Below are 25,225 nucleotides of genomic sequence, written 5' to 3' on the forward strand. Positions count from 1 at the left end.
ATATTGTGTGATTTGATTACATCCATTATATTCGACCCCCATTATATAGTGGTTTTCGGCCTAACATAAGATCAAGCTAGATTATATTTGATGCCGCATTTATGGTGTGATATTGTTAATTTTCCTCCTTATTCAAATATCTATCACCTTCCTCAAATAATCAAACATATTATTATTCGTCCTTCTTATTATAAAATTTTATAAATGAAATGCCTTTTTAATGATCGAGGAAATAATAAAAAGAGAAAAAGTAGTATTTATCACAATCAATGATTTTCTTATGATGGACTTAACACCTTCACCAAATATTTACTAATTTTTGAGGAAAAAAACTATTTTAAGCGCAAAGTGTCACGTAGTCGACTTTTGTGAATATGCACATTAAAGTTTATCATAACAACTTTTGGTGTGTACGGCGACTTTAAGATCATCATAACCAATTTTGGTATGTATACCGACCGCATTAAAGCTTATCATAATCATCATTTTTTATACGATTGATGATTATTTTCAAACTAAATGAGCCACGTAGTAGAAAAACTTGGACATGTTACTTCTCATTTGATATAAAATACATGCATGCCTACCACATGTCCATCTTTGGATGCCAAGTAGGTACACGTAGCAAAGAAACTTGGACACGTTACCTATCATCTAGTAAACATGCATGCATGCTTGCCACATGTCCATTTTTAGATGCCAAGCTAGTAAGTCCGTAAAATAGTCTAGGTTCATTTCCTTAGTTGTTATAAGTAGGATCCACCAGAACATTTGAGTGACCATCAAAGCAGAAAATTAAATTAATAATATTGCTTTTCATATTAGTGTGAAAATTAAATTTCACAATGTGTTCTAAGGTTTCTCTTCTATTGCTACTTCTATCCATGCTTTTCACAAGTTTCCTCCAAGTTACTTCAGGTACATATACAACTACATAAAATATGGTGTGTGTGTGTGTGTGTACACACAAATTTGATTACTTATTAATATATATATAATAACTCAAGAAAATATTATAATCTTTTCATATTACCTAACAAACATTCATTTATTTCTATATCTATTCAATATAGGTTCACGTGTACTGGATGAGCAGCAAATAGTAGGCCAAGAAGCATGCAAAGGTTGTAACATGCAGCCAAGTAAACCACCTGTTGGTGCAGCAGTATCGCAACCGGTAGGCATATGTTATGGAACATTTGCTGATGATCAACCAATAGCCCAGGAAGCTATCTCTCTTGTCCAATCTTCCGGAATTCGAAGATTGAGACTATATGGCCCCGATCATAATGCTTTGCAATCTCTGAGAAACACTGGCGTTGAAGTTGTGCTTGGTGTACCTAATGACCAACTTCAATCAGTGGCAACCTCACAAGATAATGCTATTCAATGGGTTCAAAATAATGTCAAAAACTATCAAGATGTTAAATTCAGGTACATTGTTGTTGGAAATGGAATAACTCCCATCGATGAACAAACTTCAAAGTTTGCACCATGCGTCCTCCAAGCCATGCAAAATATTCAGAATGCAATATCTGCTTGTGGACTTCAAAACAAAATCAGAGTCACAACTGCTGTTGATCAGTCTGAGATTCTTAGTCAATCTTATCCACCATCAAAGGGTCAATTTAGGCCTGAAGTCAAACAATTTATTGACCCCATTATCCATTTTTTGGTTAACAATAACAATGCACCATTGCTAGTAAACCTTCACCCTTACTTTAGTTATGTCCATAACAAGGTAGATATTCCTCCAGAGTTGGAAGCATGTGGTAAAGGCGGTCAACATCCAAGACTAGAATATGCCACTTTTCAACGATCTGATGTAATTGTACAAGATGGACCACTTGGCTACACAAATGTATTTGACGCCATGGTAGACAGTGTACACTCTGCACTAGAGAATGCTGGTGGATCATCTTTGGACGTAGTCGTGTCTGAAATTGGATGGCCAACTGCCGGTGGAGATGCGGCTACTATTGAAAATGCATCAATACATAACAATAAGCTGATTAACCATGTACTCAATAATGGAACTCCAAAACGACCACAGAAGCTTATCGAGACTTATATATTCAATTTGTTTGATGAGAACAAGAGATTCGGTGAAGAGTTTGAGAGGCACTGGGGTGTCTTCTGCAACAATAAGCAAGCCAAGTACAAAATTAATTTTGAGTCTAATTAATGTAGTTCTGTCCATGTCCCAATTTGTGTCTAATAAGACAATCTGGAGGTATGAGAATGCATTTTGAATAAATAATATCAGTATTAACTTACTTCTAATTAACTTTTGAATTTATATCATGGTGTTTTGATTTAACTCTATTAACTAGTGTTGAAACTAAAGCAAATATGTCACATTAATATCGTAAACTTGACTTAAACAACAGCATAACATTACTCTTTATACATCATTTTTATATATTTTGTAAGGCATGATGGCATAATATAATGTACGATATAATTGAGATAATGATAACTCAACACAATAACAAGACATCAAACAATACGTAAGTTTGATACATAAATCATCAAATTGGCGAACAAGTACATACATAATCAGATTATCAAAGGAAACTGAAGCAATAGCCATTCACTGGAAGAAGGTCATTAATATGTTCAGCACTCATAGAAGAATAAAGTACAAGTTGTTTCAGAATTCAAAATTTGTCTACAAATTCAATGTAAAGTGCTAGTTGATTTCAATACTAATCAAATAATAATGCATTTCTACCCCAGAATGGACTGATCAATGTTAGCTGACAATGAAGGTACGAAGTTTGATATTAATGTTAGTCGATTGTAAACAAGGCTAGTGCACTAAAAGTCAACACGTAAAAAGTTGTTCGTCGTATTTTTTTAATTAAAAATTGATCAAGTCAATCAAGGTCCAAGACTATTCCAAGAAAGATTCAAGGTGCTATTTAACAATTCAAACAATGTAGTTAGATTTTAGAAGGGGGGTTGAATGCAATCTTAGAATTTAAAGATTTATGAGCATAAACTGTACTCAAGAACAAGAAAAATAAATTGAATAAAGAGAATTAAAGAAAACTAGAGGCTTTTCAAAATTTCAGGTGGTGTTGTTTCTCTCCACCTCAAGATTTGCTATATTGAAGAACCTCACGAGTAAAATTACTTCGCGGCATACAAAGATTGACATATTTTACGCTCGCTAAAAGTTCTAGGTCGCAATTCTGTTTTTACTGTAATTGAAAGCTTCAAAATAAGTTATAATTCTTGAATTTATATTCAATAGACTAGCTATTTTCTACTCTAGTCCATAGTAGCTACCTTCCTACACCAGTTTTTGCATCAATATTTTAAGAAAATACTTGTCCTCTTTGACAGAATGGCATGAGGAGAACATTCGAGGAGTCCTCCAGGAAGGTAATAATTGAGACAGACAACTTGGAGGCCTTCGGTGCACTGGATTCCAACATAAGGGGATGCCTCAAGAGGTGAGAAGCATAATCCAACAGATTATGATTCTCAAGAAGCGTTGTGGAAATGTGTCATCAAGTACGTCTACCCTAGGAGGAACAAATTAGCCACGTATCTTGCTTTACTAGGAGCTGCAGAGTTGATGGATCTTGACATTGGCCTGGGGCCATAAGATCCTCGATTCATGGAAGTGCCGATGGATGAAATGGAGATGAAGCTACTTGATGAGGCTTTTGATGCAGGCTGAGTGCAGCTAACGATCCTGGTTTTGCTGCGCAGTTCATGGGTGAAATGGGGTTCCAGATCGTGCCTCAGGGTCAAGCTCAAGCCGAAATGGAAATCAATGATTTCATTTTGGAGGATGAAATCAAGGATGTGTCGGAGGATGAAGCAGTTGTCATTGTGGAATGAATGGAATTTAGTTGTTTGCAGGTGTTTTATCGCAACCATAGTTAAGTTTAGTTATCTCTTAGGATAGTGTCTAGTTTTATTGTTCTCCTGTTTAGGCTTGATCCTGGTATGTCTGTCTGCATTGTCTGTGTTGTTTGCTTCTCTCTCCCCCTACTATAATTGGGGGTGCTGTAGTGTTTTCTTTAGTAACGAAAGTTGCGTTTCAAAAAAAAAAAGACAATATTGGAGCATATTTAATGGAAGGAAATTTGCAGATAAGAATTGAAATATACATATAAATCAAACTATTTTATAACTTCATCTGTCAAAAAAAAAACTATTTTATAACTTCAAGTTTATTGGAAGATAGTTTCGAGAGGTGACCCCTCTCAAATATTTATTTTTTCTATTTTTCTTGAATTTTTTATTTTTAAATATCAAAAATAAAACTGAAGAAAGTTAAAAGATAATACTGAAATATATTTACTTAAAAAAAGTTTATGAATTGTAGGAATGATAATATAGAATAATCAGAATTATTTTTTAAATTTCAAATTTATTCGATAAAAATTTCTAATGAATTGATAAGTCAAAAAAGGCAACTGTAAAAACTAAAAAAGAAACTTTAAAGTAAACTCAAAATAATATTTATTATTTCACTTAAAATTTCAGATGTAATATACAATGTACAAGTTTAGTTTTTTCAAATTTGATTATATTCTCAAATTTTGTAATATATTATATAAGGATACAATTATCCACTAAAAATATATAAATACATTAAATTATGTGATTTATTCATCAAAATTTGTAATATATAATTATAAATAATCTATATATAATAAAATAAAATATTCATTTATTTACAAATTCATTTAAAAAATATTATGATACCCAGTGAAATGCGATTTATAAGCTCGTTATCTACATTATACCGAGCCTCATTCTCAACTTTTCTCTCAAAAACTAGGGTTTGAGGAGCCACCTCCCATCCTTTATCTTTGTCCTTTTTCAAGGTAGTCTGATGGGCTTCCACTGGTTTTCTCCGGTGGAAACCCCAACCCCCTTGTTTTCTTTCATCTTCGCTAATTTTCTTTCAATAAAATCCATTTTTTTTTGGATATTTGTGTGTCTCTCTTTTTGGAGTGTGTTTGTTTGTCTCTCCTTTTGGAGTGTGTGGTTATATTTTTGTTTAGTTATGTTTGGATTTGTTCGATGTTGGATCTGTTGAGAATGATTCCATGATGTTTTTGGAGATCTGGAAAGCCCGCATCAAATATCAGTTGGTGGTAATTATGGCAAAAACTCACCTTTCACAGTTAAATATTATTCATGTGTTAGGAGTTTAAACTTTTGACATGTCTATAGCTGGTATCCGGCATGTAGATAGCTGGGGTGCCGCTCCTCCAATCTCAATTTATGAGATTAGGGTTTCTGAACACTGGTCTAACAATGGCGTTTATGTGATAAGGTCAATTATGATGTTGCTGCTTTCTGCGATGTTGGTACAATTTTTCATGAATTTTTAAATTTTATGTGTTAAACCATCATGAAACAAATCAACTAATTGTTTTTAGTATGTTATTTGTTTTCCAACCTGGTTGTATCCGCAGTTGGGAGTTTGTCTCGACTATATTGTTATGATTAATGAAAGTGCTTTTATTTTGTGGCAAAAAAATAATAATAAGCCAACATGGGTATAATTTGTAACCCAAATTTTCAGTTTTATATTCTGGTTTGGTACTCTTTCTTTAAAACTACAAGTCTACAACATGTGGAGGTCTATTACTCAAACATTGGTAAATATTTTTAAATATAAAACCATTCATGACAATACGTTATCATATAATCGTCTTATAAAAAAAATTATAATTGATAAAATATATTTTTATATATATTCTATATGTTTTTATGCCCATATTTAATTATATTTTACATCAATTTGGATATTTATTTAATAGATTTTATTGTAGGAAATAAAGAATTTCAAGTTGAGAAGGATTTGAAGATAAATTAGCTATGTTGGAGCTTAATTCTATTAAATTTTCGGATTTATTAGGTTCTGCCCGATTTCTGCACTGTTTGGGCCATATCTTGAGTTCCGGATGTCGGATTTGGATGATCTTACAGTCCACACGAAGCCCTTGAAATTCTCTTTAATCTAGAAGTGGTACAAGGTGCGAAGTCCAATCAGAACAGCCCAAAAACTGAGCAGCAAGGGAAGTTACGAATTTTGAGAGATAAGTTTTGGAATTTATTTGGTATATTAATTTTAAACATTAAAAACATTATTAATTAGAGAGAGAGGAGGAGTTTTATCATTGTACACTATTAGATTAAATGAAAATTAGGGTCAGGTAGGAAGGCTTACGGAAGAAGCATGATTTTTCTTGGTGTGACAACAATGAATGTTACAAGTTTTCATTCTCTAGTTTTCTTCTTTATTCTTATTATTTTAATTATGTGTCTTTATCATACTAGTTGTTTTACTTGTTTAATTATTATTGAGTATTGTTTCTTAGGGCTTAAGGGGAAGTCATGTTTGCCCTATGATGTTGGCATGATTTTTCATAGTGATTTGATTGATTGGTTAATTCTAATTGATATGTTTTAATATTGATTTATGTAATCGGCTGATATCATGAATTGATTCTTTGCGAATAGGAGTTTAATCGAGAAATATACCACTAAAGGCACACATACAATTAGCAGGATTGAATTTGAATGTGAGAGCATCATCAGATTTCCGAAAGCGTTAATACTCGAGAGAGATTAACATTGTTTTAATTACCTGACTAATTGAATTACTAAAAGTGATTATTTGTTTAAGCATGTTTCGAGAGTGTTGATACTTGAGAGAGATTAACAAACTCTAGTTGCATGACCACTTTAATTGTTTTAGCTTAGAGCCAATCATTATGTAAGCTTCGTGGACCTGATTGCCCTAGGTTTTAATATATTATTTTAGTGTCTATTTAGTTAGTGTTATTTAATTATTAGTTAGTTAAAATATTTTCACATCATTGTTTGCTCTTAAAACAATCGACTATCACTGAATAAAATTGATAGCATCTGTCTCCTCGAGGATACAACCCGCATTTGCCAGTATGCACTACAACAGACACTGTGGCTTGCGGTTAGTTATAATTTAACACACCAATAATGATGTTAAAAATCTATACTATACTATAATAAGCTAAAATGGGTATAATTTGTAGCCATATAAATTTTTGGTTTGGTCATGTTCTTTTTGGTTTAGTATTCTCTTTATACAACTAGAAGTCTACAAGGTGGTCTATTACTCTTCCATTTATTTAGAGATCTATTACTCTTCCATTATTAAACAATTTCAAATACTAAAAACACTCATCATGTAAAACAAGACAAAAACTTTATCATTATCCTCTTAAATATAATTTATAATTAGTTGAAATAAAAATGAAACTATTATTTTCTAACTCTAATATGTTACACGACTAATATCTTTTCCTATACCATACATACAAAAATATGCGAAATATTCAGAATTTGACTTAAAATCAATTGAATAATAAATTATCATATATTAATATTAGAAAAATATTTATAAATAGATAATAAATTGTAAAAGCTAAATTTTTGTGAGAAAATATAATTAGTTGATTAATATAATTTAATTAAATCCAATTCATTAATACTAAAATACTAATTAAATTTTAAAATTTAAATTATAAACAATAAATTATGAATTATATACTTAAAAATACAATTACAAATATTCAATTTTGAATATCTTTTCTTAACAAAACTTTTAAATAACTTTTTTTTTAATTTCTAATATGTTCTATTTCAATACAAACACGAACCATTACGCAACCTTTTCTGACTCTAATCTGTTAAGCGATAAATATCTTTTTTCATACATATGAAAATATACGAAATATGAAAAATCTAATTTAAAATTAATTGAATAATAAGCATCACATATTAATAAATAGAAACATATTTATAAAGAGATAATAAATTGTAAAAGCTAAATTTTCGTGAGAACGTATAATCAGTTGGTTAATATAATTTAATTAAAATCCAACTCATTAATACTAAAATATTAATAAAATGATGTTAAATTTTAAAAATTAAATTATTAACTATATATGCTTCGCACGGGTTGAAGGCTAGTAAATAATAAATTTTGAACTGTATATTATTAGCCCGAGTTTAGCCCAAATTTAAGGCTATTAAGAGCAAGTCTAATAGGTTAACTAAATGAGCTCCTAAACTCATATTTAGGTAATATATCCAAAAAGAGGCACTCCAACACTGTCCCAGTGGTTACCTAAATCACTAGCGCATTCTCAAATTTCTTAGTCATTACCTGTTTTTAGGTAACCACTAGCAATTACCTATTTAATATTTATGAATAAAAAATTCATCTATCTTTTTTTTTTTTGTCTTTTTTCTCTTTTCATTATTCTCTCTCAAATTTATCTATCTATCTATCTATTCTATTAATAATAGCCCAACATGGGGCATGTGAGCAAGTTTATTATGAGATTTTTTATTCGTGTGAAAAGACTAATTTATCCCTCTGTCTATAATTTGTTAAAAAATTTTATGGTTTCAAGGAATCGAACTTGAGTGCAACCACTAACTTCACTTCTTTCATGCCACTACACTAACTTGACATTTGTGTTTTACTATCATACATATAATATGTATACGTCGTGTGAACAAAAGAATATTTAATATTTTATTTTAAGAAACTTAATTACCGTCAATTTTTAATTAATTCATGAGTTATTTTATTCATTTGAAGAGACAACTGAAACACAAACTCTCAAAGTTGAAAGAGTTGATAGAACTTAAATAAGTTAATATTCAAAATTATTTCAATTCATAAATTCAAGTTGTCTAGACATCTAAAACGTTTCAACATGATTGTTTTTGAGTTAATTATATTGACATCAAAATCATCTAAGTTCAAATTATTCATACCTTATGAGATCGATTAAAATTTCAAAATACAAGTATGTCTAATATATTCATATTTAAAATACTCCTGAAATATTGAGAAAATTATTCATATATATATATATATATATATATATATATATATATATATATATATATATATATATATATATATATATATATTATAGACACACATACATACACATTAAATTAAACTAAAAATTTAAATCGTGAGACATTTAATTCATTTGAAACGACTGATTTATTCTTATAATTTGATAAAATTGAACTTCATGCATCCACTAACCTTTACTTCTTTTTACCACTATGTCAAATGATATTTGTATTCTAATATAATACATATAATATGTATATGTCATGTGAACAAAAGAATACTTGATATTTTATTTAGACAAACTTAAATACCATCAATTTTTAATAATGATTTTGTTTTTTATATCTATTAATATATAATATATCAGCTAATAATATAAATTTATAATATATGATTTGTAGTCCATTTTTTATTTATAGAGAAAATTTATGTATCATAAAAGTGACTGGATTAAAAATCGTAAATTCTGAAAAAATATTATTTAAGAATAATTTGTCTCAGTCTGAGATAGCGCTGTCTTTAAAAGAAACAGTTGCGGAAATGGTACATGAATTCGACCCCATATGAATTTTGTGTGTCAAGATTTATGAAAAAAAAAATATAAGGAAATGGTCATTCTTTCCCCATATCATATAATTAAATAGTCGTATCTTATCTTTAAATTAGTTTTCATTTAAATTATACATCTTTTTTAGTCTAATAATTGGATTATGTTTCGTTTTAAATATATTATATGATTATTAAAATTAACAAACAAACTAAATGAATTAAAACATGAATTTGTGTTTATACAAGATAAAATTTAAAAATAATGTAGATGACTCGACTATACATAAATGTATGAGGTGTACTGATCATTTGCACTATTGATCAAATATGTCGAAAGTACAAATCGGCCGTCTTAGATTTGATTAAAATAATGAGTGTATATTAGTTTTTCTTGCTTTTGGTGGTACAATCTTTACAGGAATCATCTTTGTCAAGTTAACTTCTATAATTTAGATGATATACATAAATATTGTATTTGACATGTAGTAGGTCATTGCGAATACAGTATCTTATGTCTTATATCACTTAAATACATGTAAACCCGTGTAAAACATACTTTTCATACTCTACTTTAGAGCGGAATATAATTGACTATAGCTATATATTTTATATTATCGATTACGGTATACTAACTTATAACTCGTATGATATATACACGTGTGTATTTAAATTGCTAATAATTTTCTTATATGTGTTAAAATTAATAATTTATTTGGATATGTTGTTGACGGGATTCAAACCCTTAACCTTTAGTGGCATAGATGTAGAAATATAGAAAATTAAATCTAACAATTGTGATCAATTTAATCAAATGATTTACGGTAATAACTCACCGTACTGACTACAAACCGACGATCAAATTTTTTCATATTTATCTTTGATAATATACTGGCTAATAACCCGTGCGATGCATGTGTGTATTACAATAGTTAATAATTTTCTTATATGTATTTGAACTAATAATTTATTATGATATGTTGTTGACGAGATTCGAAACTTGAAGCCGTTGTAGCATGGATGGAAAAATATGAAAAATTCAAGTCAAATAAAATTGTTCAAACAAGTAAAATTCTTAAAAATTGATGTAAAAAAGTAGCATACATGTTATGGTTAATCACGATAATATCAGAAAGTTAGAGCGATAGTCAAGACCATAAAATAACTAAATGTTCATAAAATATATATATCAACAATCATCTTAAATTTTATAATAATAAACTGGTCGCATCAAATTATTCAAAAAGAAAAATTAATCCGTATATAAATCAAATTACTAGATACTGTCCCCGTGCCTTGCACGGGTTTTAGGACTAGTTATTAAGATAATAATAGAACAAATATAAGAATTTATATTAGTGTTGACATTCAAAGTATATTACTTAAATCATTAAAACTCATTATAATTTATTATTTTATATCATTAATAGGCAAGGAGATTGATAACTTGTTGGACTTCCTGTAGCACGTAAAATTCTAAAACACAATCCTGTAGTCTTGTAAAGGTAAGAACCATAGAATTCTAAATCAAAATTGAAAGTCAGTACATGAAAACAAGAAGTGCTGGATTTCCGGTTCAACAAATCTTGACAGCATATTAATTCACGTAACATGTTGGACACATCTTCAAGACATAAAGTCCACTCAACCACTCCCCCCCTTAATTTCAGCACCTACCCTTCTTCCTCCCACAACTATACACACACAAATACTCCTATACATACACAATACACGCAAATCCTCTATCTGAACTAACAGCTAACCCCACAAACCAATCATCTGGGGTTGCTCAAAAATCACTGAATCAAAATGGGTAATCGTCTGATTCGAATGACAAAGAGAGATCACGGAGAAAATAATAATGGGTCAAAAAGCAAGAGAATGGGTCGATCTCAAAGAAAAATGGCGGCAGAAGAAGAGATGTTGCATAAACAAGCTCTGGCTATGGCTATTCACCAACACCAACTGTCTCAAAGATTTGAGGGATCCATGTCCAGGCGAATTGGATCTCGCCGCCGTAATCAGACAGAGGCTAACAACGTTAATAGTGGACCTAAAATGGTAGTACTTTAGTTGTTTTGTTTAGTTATGACTTTTATTTCATATTTTCTTTGGAATCAATCGGCCAAAATACAGACTGACTTTGAGAACAAATCTTTTACTAATGTTTTTGGCTTTTATACTATAGTGCAGATGTGTGTAGGATTTGTGGAGTGTTTTTTTAGGTGTTTTACATGTTTTTAAAGTGATTGGTTTGGATCTGTTGCAGGGAAAAGGTCCCAACTGGTCCAAGTTTACTTTTTTTGACATTTTAACTAATTTGAGATTGAGTTTTGTATAATTTTGTTTTAATTGTCTTAAAAGTTACCTTTCCTGTTAAATTATGTCTTGTACTTTATTATGTGTGTACCTTCATTGTCACTTTTGATATGATTGGGAGAGAAAGAAGTTTAGTGTTTATGTGTATTTAGATGGACTTTTGGTTTCTTAAGTCTGACACATTACAAATTAAGAAAAGTAAAAAGATTGAAACTTTTTGTTAGAAAGAGAAAAGAAGTTTACATCTCTAATCTTCCCATTTATTCTAAACTTTGCAAGTTCTGGTCTTTAATCGGGTGACTACATCTTAATTAGCACAAATAATATGTTATAGTGCATAAATTTCCCAGCTGCTTGACATACATGATTTGGATATTTTAGGAAATGCCGGTGTTTAATTTTTGATTTTTGTACTTTTTCAGTACAGTTGTAAGCCCAAAGATTGCTGTAGTTGTATCTATGTTAAAGAAAATGTAGAACCATGTATGTATACATAACTTCATGAGATTGTCAGTTCTATTGGCGGTTGTGTGGACAAGTGCCGGGGACACGAAATAGGTGATGTGTCCTATTTTAGATGAAGGTGAAGGTGATGGAGGTTGTGTGGAATACCATGTTTTTATTACATGACTTTGTGTGTAAGGAAGCTATTTAGGAAGGTTTCTGGGTTGCAGGGTCTTGCTATGCTTTAGTCGAAATGACATTATACACAGACCTCTTTTATCTTGCATCAGAATTTTGCATCACTATAAAATAGCTTAGAGAAAATGCATATGTGATACATTCAATGCTTGACTTGTAATATGTGAAGTGTTACGCACAGTACGAGCTTGTGTATATAACTATATATGTTATGGCCCTTTGCAGTTACCAGAAAATTTGGAAAATATTAAAACAAAGAGTATTGTTTTAGTTCATGGTGAAGGATTTGGAGCATGGTGCTGGTATAAAACAATTGCTCTCTTGGAGGAATCAGGTCTGCTTCCCACAGCTTTAGATCTCACTGGATCTGGAATTGAACTGACAGATACAAAAGATGTCAATACTATAGCAGACTACTCAAAGCCACTAATTGAGTACCTCCAAAACCTACCATTAACTGAGAATGTAGGAAATTCTAAAAACACTACTTGTTCATTTCAAACTTGTAATTTGCTAGATTTTGGGTATTTATCACTTAATTACATGATGGCTTATTTATGTGCTCAGGTCATTTTGGTTGGCCACAGTACTGGAGGGGCCTGTATTTCCTATGCCTTGGATCAGTTTCCCCAAAAAATCTCGAAAGCAATTTTCCTTTGTGGCACAATGGTATCTGATGGTCAGAGGCCTTTTGACGTGTTTGCTGAACAGGTACTTACTTATGCATTGTATACTTTTGCCAAAAAAGCTTAGTAGCTTATAGCTGACAAGTACGAGCAGTCTAGCATACTATATGTCTGAATGTTGGGAGTTTTTACAGAAAAGTTTCCTACTGATAATCTCTTGTATAGATGTTCTTTTTTGAAGATTAATGGGTTGAAAAGTTTCCTACTGATAATCTCTTGTTAATATTAATTCTATGATCAGTGAAGTAACTCAAATATGTTGAAGAAGAACTTAGTTCGTGCCTTATACTTCTGAGACATCTCTCTGTGAGATGTTATTATTTGCAGAAACTTGTTCTTGATTTTTGTATTCATGTGTTCTGAAAAGAATGATATCATGCAGCTTGGTTCTGCAGAACTTTTTATGCAGGAATCTAAGTTTTTAATACATGGGAATGGGAAAGATCAACCTCCAACTGGGTTCATGTTTGAGAAAGAGCAGATGCATGGATTATATTTCAATCAAAGTCCTTCTAAGGTACTTCAGAAACTACTATACCTTTATACACAATTTAAAAAGTTACTTATGTGTCGAATATCGATCATATACATGTCACAATTAAGAGAGATAATAAATTACGTAATAAAGATAATAAAACTTGGAAAAATATTGTTCTGCGTACTTTCTGTTAGAGGAAGCATATACTACGGAATAATAGTTTATATATTATAAATAAATTATATAATTATCAATATTGATTTATTCTAGTTCGTTGAATAAATTAAATGAAGAATCATTCAGTTTGATGATTAAATATAAGAAAACACAAAAATTACATTAATACAGGACTATAAGATCCTTTTTTTTGGAGAGCCGACTATTAGGGCCGTTTGGGATTACATTGTTTTGATTAAGGATTAAGCAGCTGGAAGACTTTGTGATGCCTGAATTTCTAGACTGGCCTGCAAAATTGTTATTTCAGTAAAGATGTGTTACATTTAAAAATTCAAGTGCAACTTATGATACTTACAAGATTTCTTTGTGATGAATACAGGATGTTGCCTTAGCCATGGTTTCTATGAGACCCATCCCTCTTGGTCCGATCATGGAGAAGATGTCTCTGTCACCAGAAAAGTATGGAACTAGTCGGCGTTTTTATATACAAACACTAGAGGATCATGCACTTTCACCAGACATCCAGGAAAAACTTGTCAGAGAAAACCCACCAGAAGGGGTCTTTAAAATTAAAGGCAGTGATCATTGTCCTTTCTTTTCGAAGCCACAGTCATTGCACAAAATTTTGGTCGAGATTGCTCAAATTCCATAGCGTAAGTTCACTTCCTTACAGCCAATCCTCTTTTCTTCTAAACTAGCCAGGTCGTTGTTGTCTGATGTGGTTCTGTGACTTGCAGGCTGGACACAAAGTACCCAATCTGCAACATGTTTAAATTGTTTATATTCGCCATTTGTCAAGTGGAGATGAAACCTGGAGAGGGAGTTTCAATACACTCAGGAACTGAAAATACAAAAAAAAATACGGCCCTGGGATGGTCCTTTTCTTTGCTCTAGTTGCCAAGACACGAAAGAAACTATGGAAGGGAGAAGAACTTTTGGAGGCATTTTCTAATGATATTTCCTGAAAGTTACATTCCACCGATGTGTACCTGACACAGTGCCATGTCATTTTTTTTTTGCTAGATTCTACATACAGTAGTGGAAGTGAATAGCCAAGCTTGACTACATCTACATGTGCATTACACAAAAAACTAACCATTGTTTGCAATTAAATCGTAAATGGTAAGGCGTATTAGAGAATGAATCCCAACTAGGTTTCTTGCAAGGATTTCAATATGTGTTCATTCATCGAAGCCATGGGGACTAGTAAGGATCCTTCCCTTTGCTTTGGTACCTTAAAGTTGGAGATCAGAGATAGGATGGCATATTGTTGTTGAATACTTGAATAGTTAGAGTAATCCTGACTGCATGGCTGTTGACAAATCTAGTATCCCAGTCTGAATATGGGAATACGAGGCTCACAAAAGTAACACGAAATACAAGTTGAAAGTGAAACATATAAGTTTCTTTTATAAAACTGTTCGGGTTTTTTAAACTAAGGATCGGTACTTTTGTTAACATGAATCTGCATAAATCTTGTTAATAGCTGAGTTTAGTAAAGCCATGAATTTAGCACATATGAGCATCTTCAATGGGGTTGGCTATAATTGTTGGTTAAATTAGATATGTAAGATATTATGTAAAATTTGTTGAATCGGTAAGATATTGTGCTTCAATGGTACTGGCTATATTGTGAATTTTTACAGACATGCAGAGTTTCGACAAATATAATAACTTATAGGATGTTGGCTAAAATTATAGACAACGAATTGAAGTGTGAATTTTTTGAGAAGTTGTTATATTTTTTATTTCTGATATGCCAAAAGGTTATACGGTTGGAGATGTCAGATGATGCTCTATGCCACAATGATTTATATATTCTGGGGCTGTTTGGGAAGCGGGGGCTGTTTGGGAAGCAGAAGCCATTTCTGCTTCTGGCTTTTGTTTTTCTTCTTGACCCGTTTGTGTAAGCATTTTTAGGAAGCTGAGAATGCTAACTTCTTTCTCACAGCTTCTGCTTCTTTTCCAAACACTTTATTAACTTATTTATTTCTCACTTTTACTCCACTTTTTTTACTTTAAGCATGAAATCATTTTTTTTAAGCTTGGCCAAACGGCCCTCTATCTTGTTTTTATTCGAATATACTTCGCCTCTGATCAGATAATTATTGGTATTCATGTGATTACATATCGTTATTACAAATCCAGATCTTATTGATGTTCACAAAGACATTCACGATGATTCACTTGGAGGAAAGAAAATCAATAATTGAATAGTTAAAATATTCTTTTTTTCCAGAAAACGAATACTATTATAATTTATATCAAAAATATATTACTCTCTCTGTTTTCCGATACTTGATATTTGACTTTTGTGCACACATTTTTAAGTGTATTGACCGCATAGCCATAGTTAATATTTTTATGAACTATATATGCACGGAAACAAGAATAAAGCAGTACAAAAAGTAAATTCAAATATTATATTTCTAGGTGCAAATTTTATGAAAATCACAAAATATTAATACCCATGATGGGACGGAATGTGGCCGTTTTGCTAACCTAAAATTTTAAAAATAAGTGTTTATTTTTAGAAAAATATACATAAAATTTTAACATTTTCTGAAACAAACCTTTATTTTAAAATTATAATACTAAATAACGAATATAAATACCTCTTTAATATTTATATCTAAAATTTTTATAAAAACATGTTTTTTTTTGAAAAAGTAAGTCTTTATATTTGAAAAAAATAAAATAAAATTGCTTTGCTAATCTCAAAAGCTTCTGTGAAATCATGAGAGCGAGGCCAGCCCATTGAGCCCATCAAACTCTATCAGCCCACACTTCGGCCTTAGCCATATATACACACACCCTCACGAACCCCAGTCCCCTTTCAGCTTTCCTCTTCGCTGTTGACGGTAAGTCACCTCTCTATTCATTTAGCAATATATACGATTATTGTAAGTATATATATGCTTTTAATCTTACATCATTCACTTGTTTTGTGCTTGTAGTTGCAGATTTGAGCTTGAAAAGTAGAGTCAATCTTCACTCTGAAGCCATGGCTCTGGTAATATGTGTGTGTTTATGGTTTGAATTTACTGTTTCATTGATGTTGTTTCTTTTGATTTGCTAGTTTTGGTGCTTGGAAATGCTTTTGCTGTTATGTTTAGATTCTACTACTAGTCGATTTATCGTAAAAAATGTGTAATTAGAGATAGGGATAACTTTTCGGAAAATGCACCAATTTTACCGTTAAATGTGTTTTCTTGGTGAATTTGTTTGAAATGGAATTTTGGTGGATAGTTCTGAAGTAGTGGGTCTCGACTCCAATTATGAAAGTTGAACTGGATTAGTATGTGATTTGATTCGTTGTTTTTTGTTTGATGGAGGCTTTTGTCTTGTAAACTTGATTTTGATCTACGTGTATAATGGTGTTGAAGTTTTAGGAATCCGTAGGATATTACCTATTTACTCTTGAGTTTGTCTAGTTCTAATGGTGAATATGATATACTGCCTTGTTGTGTTTATTGAGCTGTAAAAAAACTTTAGTGGATTGATATATGAAGCTCCACAACCTAATAAAAGATTACTATTACTTGAGAATGTGTCGTTGAATATTTATGCTATGGAATTTATGTATATAGTTTTAACTTTAAACAAGTAGGAAATGGTAACCCCAAGTGTCTATTTCACTATTTGTCCTGTTAATGCAGGACATACCATGATAATAATTCCTAAATGAAAGACCAGTGTGAAGTTGTAAATGCCAATTAAGTTATTACACGAGTTTCAGATATTAATTTTAAGAAGTTAATTTGGTGGTATAATTATTTTTTATATTAGGGATCTTGCACTACTTGTACTTGGTTGGCACTTAGCACATAAATGTATAAGTAATATGCCATCGTAATGAAAAATGTCTTCTTTAAATATTGTTTTTCTTTGTTCTATTTCCACTTCTTTTTGTTGCTATTTAGTTCTTATTTTTTTTAGCTACTAACATATGCAGTAGAAAGGTGTTTTAATTTGTAATCATCTTGTATCTTAATGTTATTATGTGAATTCAACCCCTTTATATATTTGGGAGGAAAAAAGTAGGCTATATTATTTAGTATCTACATTTAAAGGAACAAAATAATCACATAACAGACAAGTGCAATCATGTTGTAATGTGTTGGGGCATTAGGTATGTTTAAGAATGTTTAGATGAGACCTGCTATTATGGAGGCTTCGATTAACTTACATACAGATAACTCATACCAGTTTTGACTCTTTTGTGTTGAGGGTACCTAATAAATGTACTTCTTAATGCTATATTTGCACACCTAAAGAACATATGTTTTTTTAGTAATTTGGTATCTAGTTTGACACGTGTATATGGTTTTCAGATTTTGCATGCGGGGAATCCAAACAAAAATGCTTGGAAGGCACTTATTGCTGCAGAATATTGTGGTGTCAAAGTTGAACTTGTAAAGGACTTTCAGATGGGCGTTTCAAATAAGACCCCTGAGTTTCTTGAGATGAACCCCATGGGAAAGGTAGGTGTTATTCGAGCATTATTTTTTCTTGTGAACAAGTGGTCTGTCACTGACTTCTAATTCAACATGGTTTCTTTGTAAATTTTTTTAGGTTCCAGTGCTTGAAACCCCTGACGGTCCTATTTTCGAGAGTAATGCCATAGCACGTTATGGTGAGAGATGATTTAATTAAATGGTTTTAGGAATATGATCCTCTCTTCTGACTGCTTTTTCCTTTTCTTTTGCTCTGCAGTTACTAGATTGAATCTTGAAAATTCTCTCTTTGGCTCTTCTCTAATTGACTATGTAGGTCATTTTTACATCTCTTATGCTGTCTGTGTAGTTAGAAAATGTAATAGTTCAATTCAGAACCTTACGTTTTAGTTTAAAATCTGCTATGACAGGGTCATGTTGAGCAATGGATTGATTTTGCATCTCTGGAGATAGATGCAAATATTGGTAGATGGTTATATCCTCGATATGGTTTTGCTGTGTACCTGCCTCCGGTATATGAGAGAACCTTGTGTTTAGCATGTTTTTTTGTTGTGCTTTTCTAAGTATACTGATTACTATTTCTCATTCTGCATACAGGCCGAAGAAGCTGCAATTGCTGCATTAAAGAGAGCACTAGGAGCTCTAAATAGCCATCTTGCTTCAACCACATACTTGGTGGGGCATTCCATTACACTTGCTGATATTGTCCTTACATGCAACTTGGCACTGGGATTTGGCCGAATTTTGACCAAAAGTTTTACATCTGAGTTTCCACATGTGGAGAGATATTTTTGGACCTTGGTTAACCAACCAAACTTTTCTAAGATAATAGGCAAGCTGGAACAGGCAGAATCTATTCCACCTCTTCCTTCAGTAAAGAAGCCTGCTCAGCCTAAAGAAACTGCTAAATCGAAGCCTAAAGATGAGCCTAATAAAGAAGCAGAAAAGCCTAAAGTTGAAGAGGCCCCTGAGGAAGAAGCACCAAAGCCAAAGGCTAAGAATCCACTAGATGCTTTGCCTCCTAGCAAAATGATACTAGATGAATGGAAGCGTCTGTACTCCAATACCAAGACCAACTTCCGTGAGGTCGCTGTTAAAGGTATTTATTATATCTATTACATATTTGTACAGATTGGTGCCTCCTTTAATTTTTCCACATTCTTGTTATGTAAGTAAGATTCTAAGAGCGAGTCAAAGAGATCCCTTATATGACGTCCCAAGTTATAATTTAGGGCATTTGGTCAAAAACTTGATCCAACAATGTCCTAGTGATGACTTGTATCCCTAGGACAACCTCTCCAAGCCTTATTTTTAAGGCACCTCTTTCCTTGCCCTATCCTAGATTTTATAATAAAGGAATACACACACTCTCTTTCTCTCTTTGCTTTATATTGTCCTTTAATGATGAAAGAAAACTTTTAATAATAAAATATTAAATATATAGTGAGGATAAGGCACATTGTTGGAGTTGAAGTTAGTTAAATATGCCATAAATTACTAAGACATACTCCCTCCGTCCTCCTGAGTAGTATACATTGGGGGACGGGGACGTGGCACGGACTTTAATGCTCTTGTAAAGTATAGTTGTGTAATTTATTTTTAAAATTTTCTTTTTCTGAATTAAAGTTTGGATGTTATATTTTTATTCAGAAAAAAAAAATCTCAAAAATAAGTTACGGAACTATATTTTATAAGAGCATTGAAATGCGTGTCGAGCAGTTGAAGAGAAACGTATACAATTAAATGGGACAGAGGGAGTAACTTTTTATATTACATCTTAGGCTTGAACTATGACATTGTTGGACTTGCTCTAATTTTGACTTTTGACTGTTGACTGCATATAGTCATTCATTGTGTTCGTATTTTTCTTTCATATCCTCATTAAGTAAACTGCAAGTTTTTTGTTAGTGTATTTGTTTAACGTTTTTTTTTTCCTTTTGCGGAGCATCTCTAAGTACTTGAAAAAACTAGAGTTTTGAACCATGGAAACTGGAAAGCTATTGGTTAAAAGAAAAGCTACTTTTGTTAAAAGTTTTAAGTTGAAAGTTTGAGTTTTACAGTTGCCTGCCTACCGTATTATAGTTGTCATGTGCAAAGGTTATCCTACAATTGATTTGCTACTTATGACGTATCTGGAATGATTTAATTTATGGCTGATCAATACCTCTTGGTTCTGTTTGCAGGATTTTGGGACATGTATGATCCCGAGGGATACTCTCTTTGGTTCTGTAACTACAAGTACAATGAGGAAAATACCGTCTCATTTGTGACCATGAATAAGGTGGGAGGTTTCCTTCAACGCATGGATCTGGCTCGCAAGTATGCATTTGGAAAGATGTTGGTGATCGGAAATCAGCCACCATACAAGGTCCAGGGATTGTGGCTTTTCCGCGGGAAAGAGATTCCTCAATTTGTTATGGATGAGTGTTACGATATGGAGCTGTACGAGTGGACCAAGGTAGATATCAATGACGAAGCTCAAAAGGAGCGTGCAAGCCAAATGATAGAGGATCATGAGCCATTTGAGGGTGAGGATCTTTTGGACGCCAAGTGTTTCAAGTGAAACATTCAAGTTATGAAACGACCTCAGAAATATTTGAGGCCTGTTCTACTTTTGGTACCTATTTTACAATTTAAGGAGCTGGTATTGTATCATGATTTTCAATGACTTTTATTGACTTTTAAAATCTAGGTGTATTCAATTAAGATTTTTAAATACTCTTTAAAAGTAAAGAGGTATTGTATCAGGATTTCTAAAAAGTCTTTCAAAGTTTGAGGTATTGAATTACAACTTTTAAAGAGTTATTAAAAGTCAGTTGTTATTCAATATATCAATGACTTTGGTGGAAATATATAATTGATAGACTTTTAATGACTTTCTATGAAAAATTGCATATATTTTTTTAAAAAATTGTCAGGCCATTTTTGAAAAGATTTGACATGACTTTTATCTTCCCTCAATTAACCAGTCGCTCCAACCTAGGGTTCATCCTCTGCAAAAAGTCTCTCCAATTCATCCTCTGTGAAAAATGTTCCTTTTTTTCTCTATATAGATCTACTTGCTTCTACTCATGATTTTTAATTTATACAGATTGTTGAAAATCTCAATCTTGTTAGAGCATCTCCAACTATTGAAAGCCTTTGGCTAAAAGGTGAGTTGGCATACTTAAAATAAAAAAATTTAGCCAACAACTCGAAAAACTCAACTCCAACCATGCTCAGCTGTTGTCTATAAATTTAGCCAACCTCCTATGGATGGCTAAATTTGTCGAAACTCTACAGGCTTGTAAGAAAATCTGTAGGAAGATTGCACATAATTTATTAACATATTAAACTGATATATTCTATTTTAACAATCTAAAATATTAATAACATACTATTTTTAAATTATAGCCAACTAATATAGCCAATACCATTGAAGCAAAATGTCTTACAGGTTCAGCAAATTTTACATAATGTCTTACAGGTTCTATTTAGCCAACGATTATAGCCAACGCCGTTGGAGATACTCTTATAAGCATACAACGAAAATTCAGCTACATTCAGAGCCTACCAGGCATATATGCCATGCAAAGGCCATACCTACCAATTAAACATCCGTACACTTTCAAGCCTAACAATCCACATATAGTGACTGAATCAAGTGAAGTAGAATTCTGTATCGACGAGAAGCACTACTTAAGTAGACCAGAAATGTTGCAGTATTAAAGGCAACATGATCAGTCTTCCAACAACTCTACGTACTTGAGCTATATCAGTCCGTTTATGGTATCAAAACACATCATTATTAAATATGAAGAATAAAAACATATAATTCTCGAACTCTAAAATCCGTAAATTTATAGTATCAAAAGTGAATACGAAAATCTGATACAAGGTCACAATTAACATTATGTTTATAAATATGATTCAATAAACAGTATTATAGTATATACACCCAACTTGGGTATAGCAGAAGATCGAGAAGGTATAGCAAAAGGTCTAGAGGGTTTCAGAGAGGCTATTTATGATTTTAATAAAAGTCTATTAAAGTATTTCAAAGTTATGAATTTGTAAAAAAAAAGTCCGTTAAAGTTTTTAAAAGTCATTGTCTCGGGAGTCATGAATTGTTTTTGAATCTTAAGAAGTCAACGAGAGTCATTAAAAGTCTATAAAATCCATTAAAGTCGTCCTCCCAAAATTTGTCATTAAAAGTCACGATACAATACCAGCCCCTAAGTTATGACATGACCTCAGAAATCTCTGAGGCCTAGTGTACTTGCCGGAGATTATCTTGTTTTTACAGATTATGCTTTGTAGTTATTTTCTTTGAGCAACGGTGTTTGTGTTTTTTGGTGTTTTCTAGTGAGTGCTATTGATTAGACTTTACAATAGTTTACTGAAGGATATTAATATTGAACTCTGTTGTCTGCAAATTAGTTGAGCTGATCCTGTTTTACATCTTCAAATGTCTGCCAGAATGTACAATTTGCCATTTGTTGAATAAAAAACGTAGTAGCTGTATAAATATCTATATACTTAATTCCTAAATACAAAGAAACTGGAAAAAGATTATTTCTACCCCCGCTGTTTTTTTACAATAATACAAACAAATGCCTGTTTATGTCCTTTTGATCCCATTTGGATAATCAAGTTATATATGAGTTTTTAAAACAATACAAACAAATACCTATTTATGTCCTCGTGATATAATGTGGATAGTCCACTCAATTCTTTATTCTTTACTCCTTCCGTCCTTAAATACTTTTCTTTTTTGTCTTTATCACGTTTGCCAACATATATTTTTAATCATTAATATCTTTAATTTCATATTAGTATTAAATATAAAAATTTCACCATATCAAAGTACTCATAAATATGAAACTAACAATATCACTCATGATTATATTTATTTTTATAGATTAGACGTAAATTAGTAATTTGCCTCATGTTATGAACAGTCCCGACATATCAAACGAGAAATTTTTTTTGATACTGAGAGAGTATATATTATGTACTACAAACGAGTTAACCCAATTTCTTGAGGGCCCCCAATTGGGGTACTATATATCGTGTACTATATATTGTGTATTATATCGGATTTTGCAACGAGTTAACCCAATTTTTTGCGGTGCTGGCTATTGGGGTGTGCAAATAGCCCCAAATTTTTGAGGGCCCCAATTTTAAAAATTTCACAGCATAACATAAAGAATATGAGAGTGTGGGAATGATAATTTGATACGAGCTTGGGCAGTTTGTACAAGGCAAAAATATGAGAGTTCAGGTTCAAGTAACAGTCCTGGAAGTTGAAGCTCGTGGAATGGAGGAGGGCATAAGATGGATTGAGGAGCTGGGAAAGATGGAGAGCGATTCAGAGATCACTGTGAAAGCAATAATGTCTAAGAGCAACTCCAATGCAATGCTATACTTGGTTCTATTGCTATATTATAGCATCAAAAGTAAAAAAACTCAACTCCAAAGGGGTGCTATATTTGGATGCATCCATGCATAGATGCATCCTTGGTTCTATATTTGAAACCAAGGATGGATCCATCCATGTTGCCACATCATCCTTGATTCTATATTTGTTGAGATTTTTTATAAAATTTATAGAAGTTAGGTAAAAGTTAACGAGTTGCTTAAATTTGAAACTAGTTATAAAACTTAGCATTGGAGTGCAAGTTTTATTTTAGCACCAAAAAACACTTTTTGGTGCTATATTATAGCAATAGCAATAAATATATAGCATCTAGCATTGGACTTGCTCTAATGAGATGCAGTTCTATAATGAGGCTGGCCATATTTTCGAGTTTTGTCATCAAAAGTTACAGCAGAGGAATGATGGTAAATCACGTCAAGAAGCAGGTAAATTGTGTCGCTCACCTTTTGGCTAGAGTACCATGTTTGTCGAATAGTTACAATATTTTCTTGTATCTTCCGAGTTCATTGTTGGAGACTTTATGTAACGAGCAAGTTTCTTAATGAAAATTTATTTCCATCAAAAAGAAAAAACTACCAAGAATTGAAAAATGATAAATTTCTTTTATAGCTTTATTACGAAGCAATAGTACAATTTTTTTAGATTTATTTGACTGATTATATCTACTATTACTTTTTACAGGAGAAAATCCTAATTATTTCAGCAAGAACTTTGCCTTTTCATATCCAAAATAAAGGGTTCGCCCCTGACAAAAAAAAATAAAGGGTTCGCCTTTTACTTTTGCAGCAATCGGAGGATGGAAGTAAATTTTGCAAAGCCAAAACATGCTTTTCTTCTTCTTGTTGTGCTACGGAACTAGATGAAGATATGATGTTAATTTTTTAAATATTTTTTTACAATTGTTATCCCTAGTTTTAATATTTTCGCAATGAATACCATTCATTTTACTTGATTAATTTTGACTTGATTACGTGATACTTGATTTTTATGCACTATTTGTATTTAAATTTTTAATATTTGATAATGTTGGTGGATGATTTTGATTCTTGATGTATCCGTAGAATAAAATAGTATATTTAAAACCTATGATTGTTTGTAAATATATAACAAAATACATGTTAAAAATTCAAAATACGTGATACTCATCGAATGAATACTACAATATTAACTAATTGTTACAAAATTTTAAAATTAACATTTATCTTGTGCGGAGCACGGACAATATTGCTAGTTGGCATTAAAAATTCAAACGATCGTTGACGTTTGGCTCAGTTGGGTTAAAGACCTCAAACTTGTGTCTTAGTATTTGGATTAACAATTTTATTTTATTGAATGAAATTCCAATTTAATAGTTAAGTCATTCTTTTTTCAACATTTTGGGATATTTATATACACTTCATTCCTATAATTCTTATTCGAACATGTGTCTACTTATTCTCATACTCAACATTCGTGTAATCCTCATTACTAAACGTAAGTCTCAAATATATAAAACTCACTTGAGATAATGTATATAATTCACCAGTACATGAGGAGAATGTAGTAGGATAATAGCGAAATAACCAAATATTATTCACCAGAATAGAAGAATTTACAAAGCCC

General features: G+C 31.7%; 3 protein-coding genes across 4 annotated transcripts; all 3 read left to right on the plus strand.

Moving 5' to 3' along the window:
* Positions 1 to 1,102: 1,102 nt before the first annotated feature.
* On the plus strand, positions 1,103 to 2,225 carry LOC108219120 (glucan endo-1,3-beta-glucosidase, acidic-like). Its single transcript, XM_017392413.2, has one exon. The coding sequence runs from the start codon at positions 1,133 to 1,135 to the stop codon at positions 2,183 to 2,185; it is 1,053 nt and encodes a 350-aa protein (XP_017247902.2). The 5' UTR covers positions 1,103 to 1,132; the 3' UTR covers positions 2,186 to 2,225.
* Positions 2,226 to 11,003: 8,778 nt separating this feature from the next.
* On the plus strand, positions 11,004 to 14,891 carry LOC108205403 (putative methylesterase 12, chloroplastic). Its single transcript, XM_017375346.2, has 6 exons — positions 11,004 to 11,506; positions 12,632 to 12,871; positions 12,974 to 13,117; positions 13,475 to 13,609; positions 14,127 to 14,400; positions 14,485 to 14,891. The coding sequence occupies exons 1-5, from the start codon at positions 11,255 to 11,257 to the stop codon at positions 14,397 to 14,399; spliced, it is 1,044 nt and encodes a 347-aa protein (XP_017230835.2). The 5' UTR covers positions 11,004 to 11,254; the 3' UTR covers position 14,400; positions 14,485 to 14,891.
* Positions 14,892 to 16,512: 1,621 nt separating this feature from the next.
* On the plus strand, positions 16,513 to 20,995 carry LOC108205269 (elongation factor 1-gamma 2). Of its 2 annotated transcripts, none has more exons than XM_017375158.2 (8): positions 16,513 to 16,608; positions 16,705 to 16,760; positions 18,082 to 18,231; positions 18,323 to 18,383; positions 18,464 to 18,516; positions 18,615 to 18,716; positions 18,802 to 19,303; positions 20,388 to 20,995. In XM_017375158.2, the coding sequence occupies exons 2-8, from the start codon at positions 16,752 to 16,754 to the stop codon at positions 20,765 to 20,767; spliced, it is 1,257 nt and encodes a 418-aa protein (XP_017230647.1). In that variant the 5' UTR covers positions 16,513 to 16,608; positions 16,705 to 16,751; the 3' UTR covers positions 20,768 to 20,995. The 2 variants fall into 2 exon arrangements, with proteins under 2 accessions (XP_017230647.1, XP_017230648.1); XM_017375159.2 differs by having other exon boundaries at positions 16,527 to 16,608; positions 16,711 to 16,760.
* Positions 20,996 to 25,225: the final 4,230 nt, after the last annotated feature.

This window comes from Daucus carota, chromosome 1, assembly GCF_001625215.2.
Source record: "Daucus carota subsp. sativus chromosome 1, DH1 v3.0, whole genome shotgun sequence".
NCBI lineage: Eukaryota > Viridiplantae > Streptophyta > Magnoliopsida > Apiales > Apiaceae > Daucus > Daucus carota.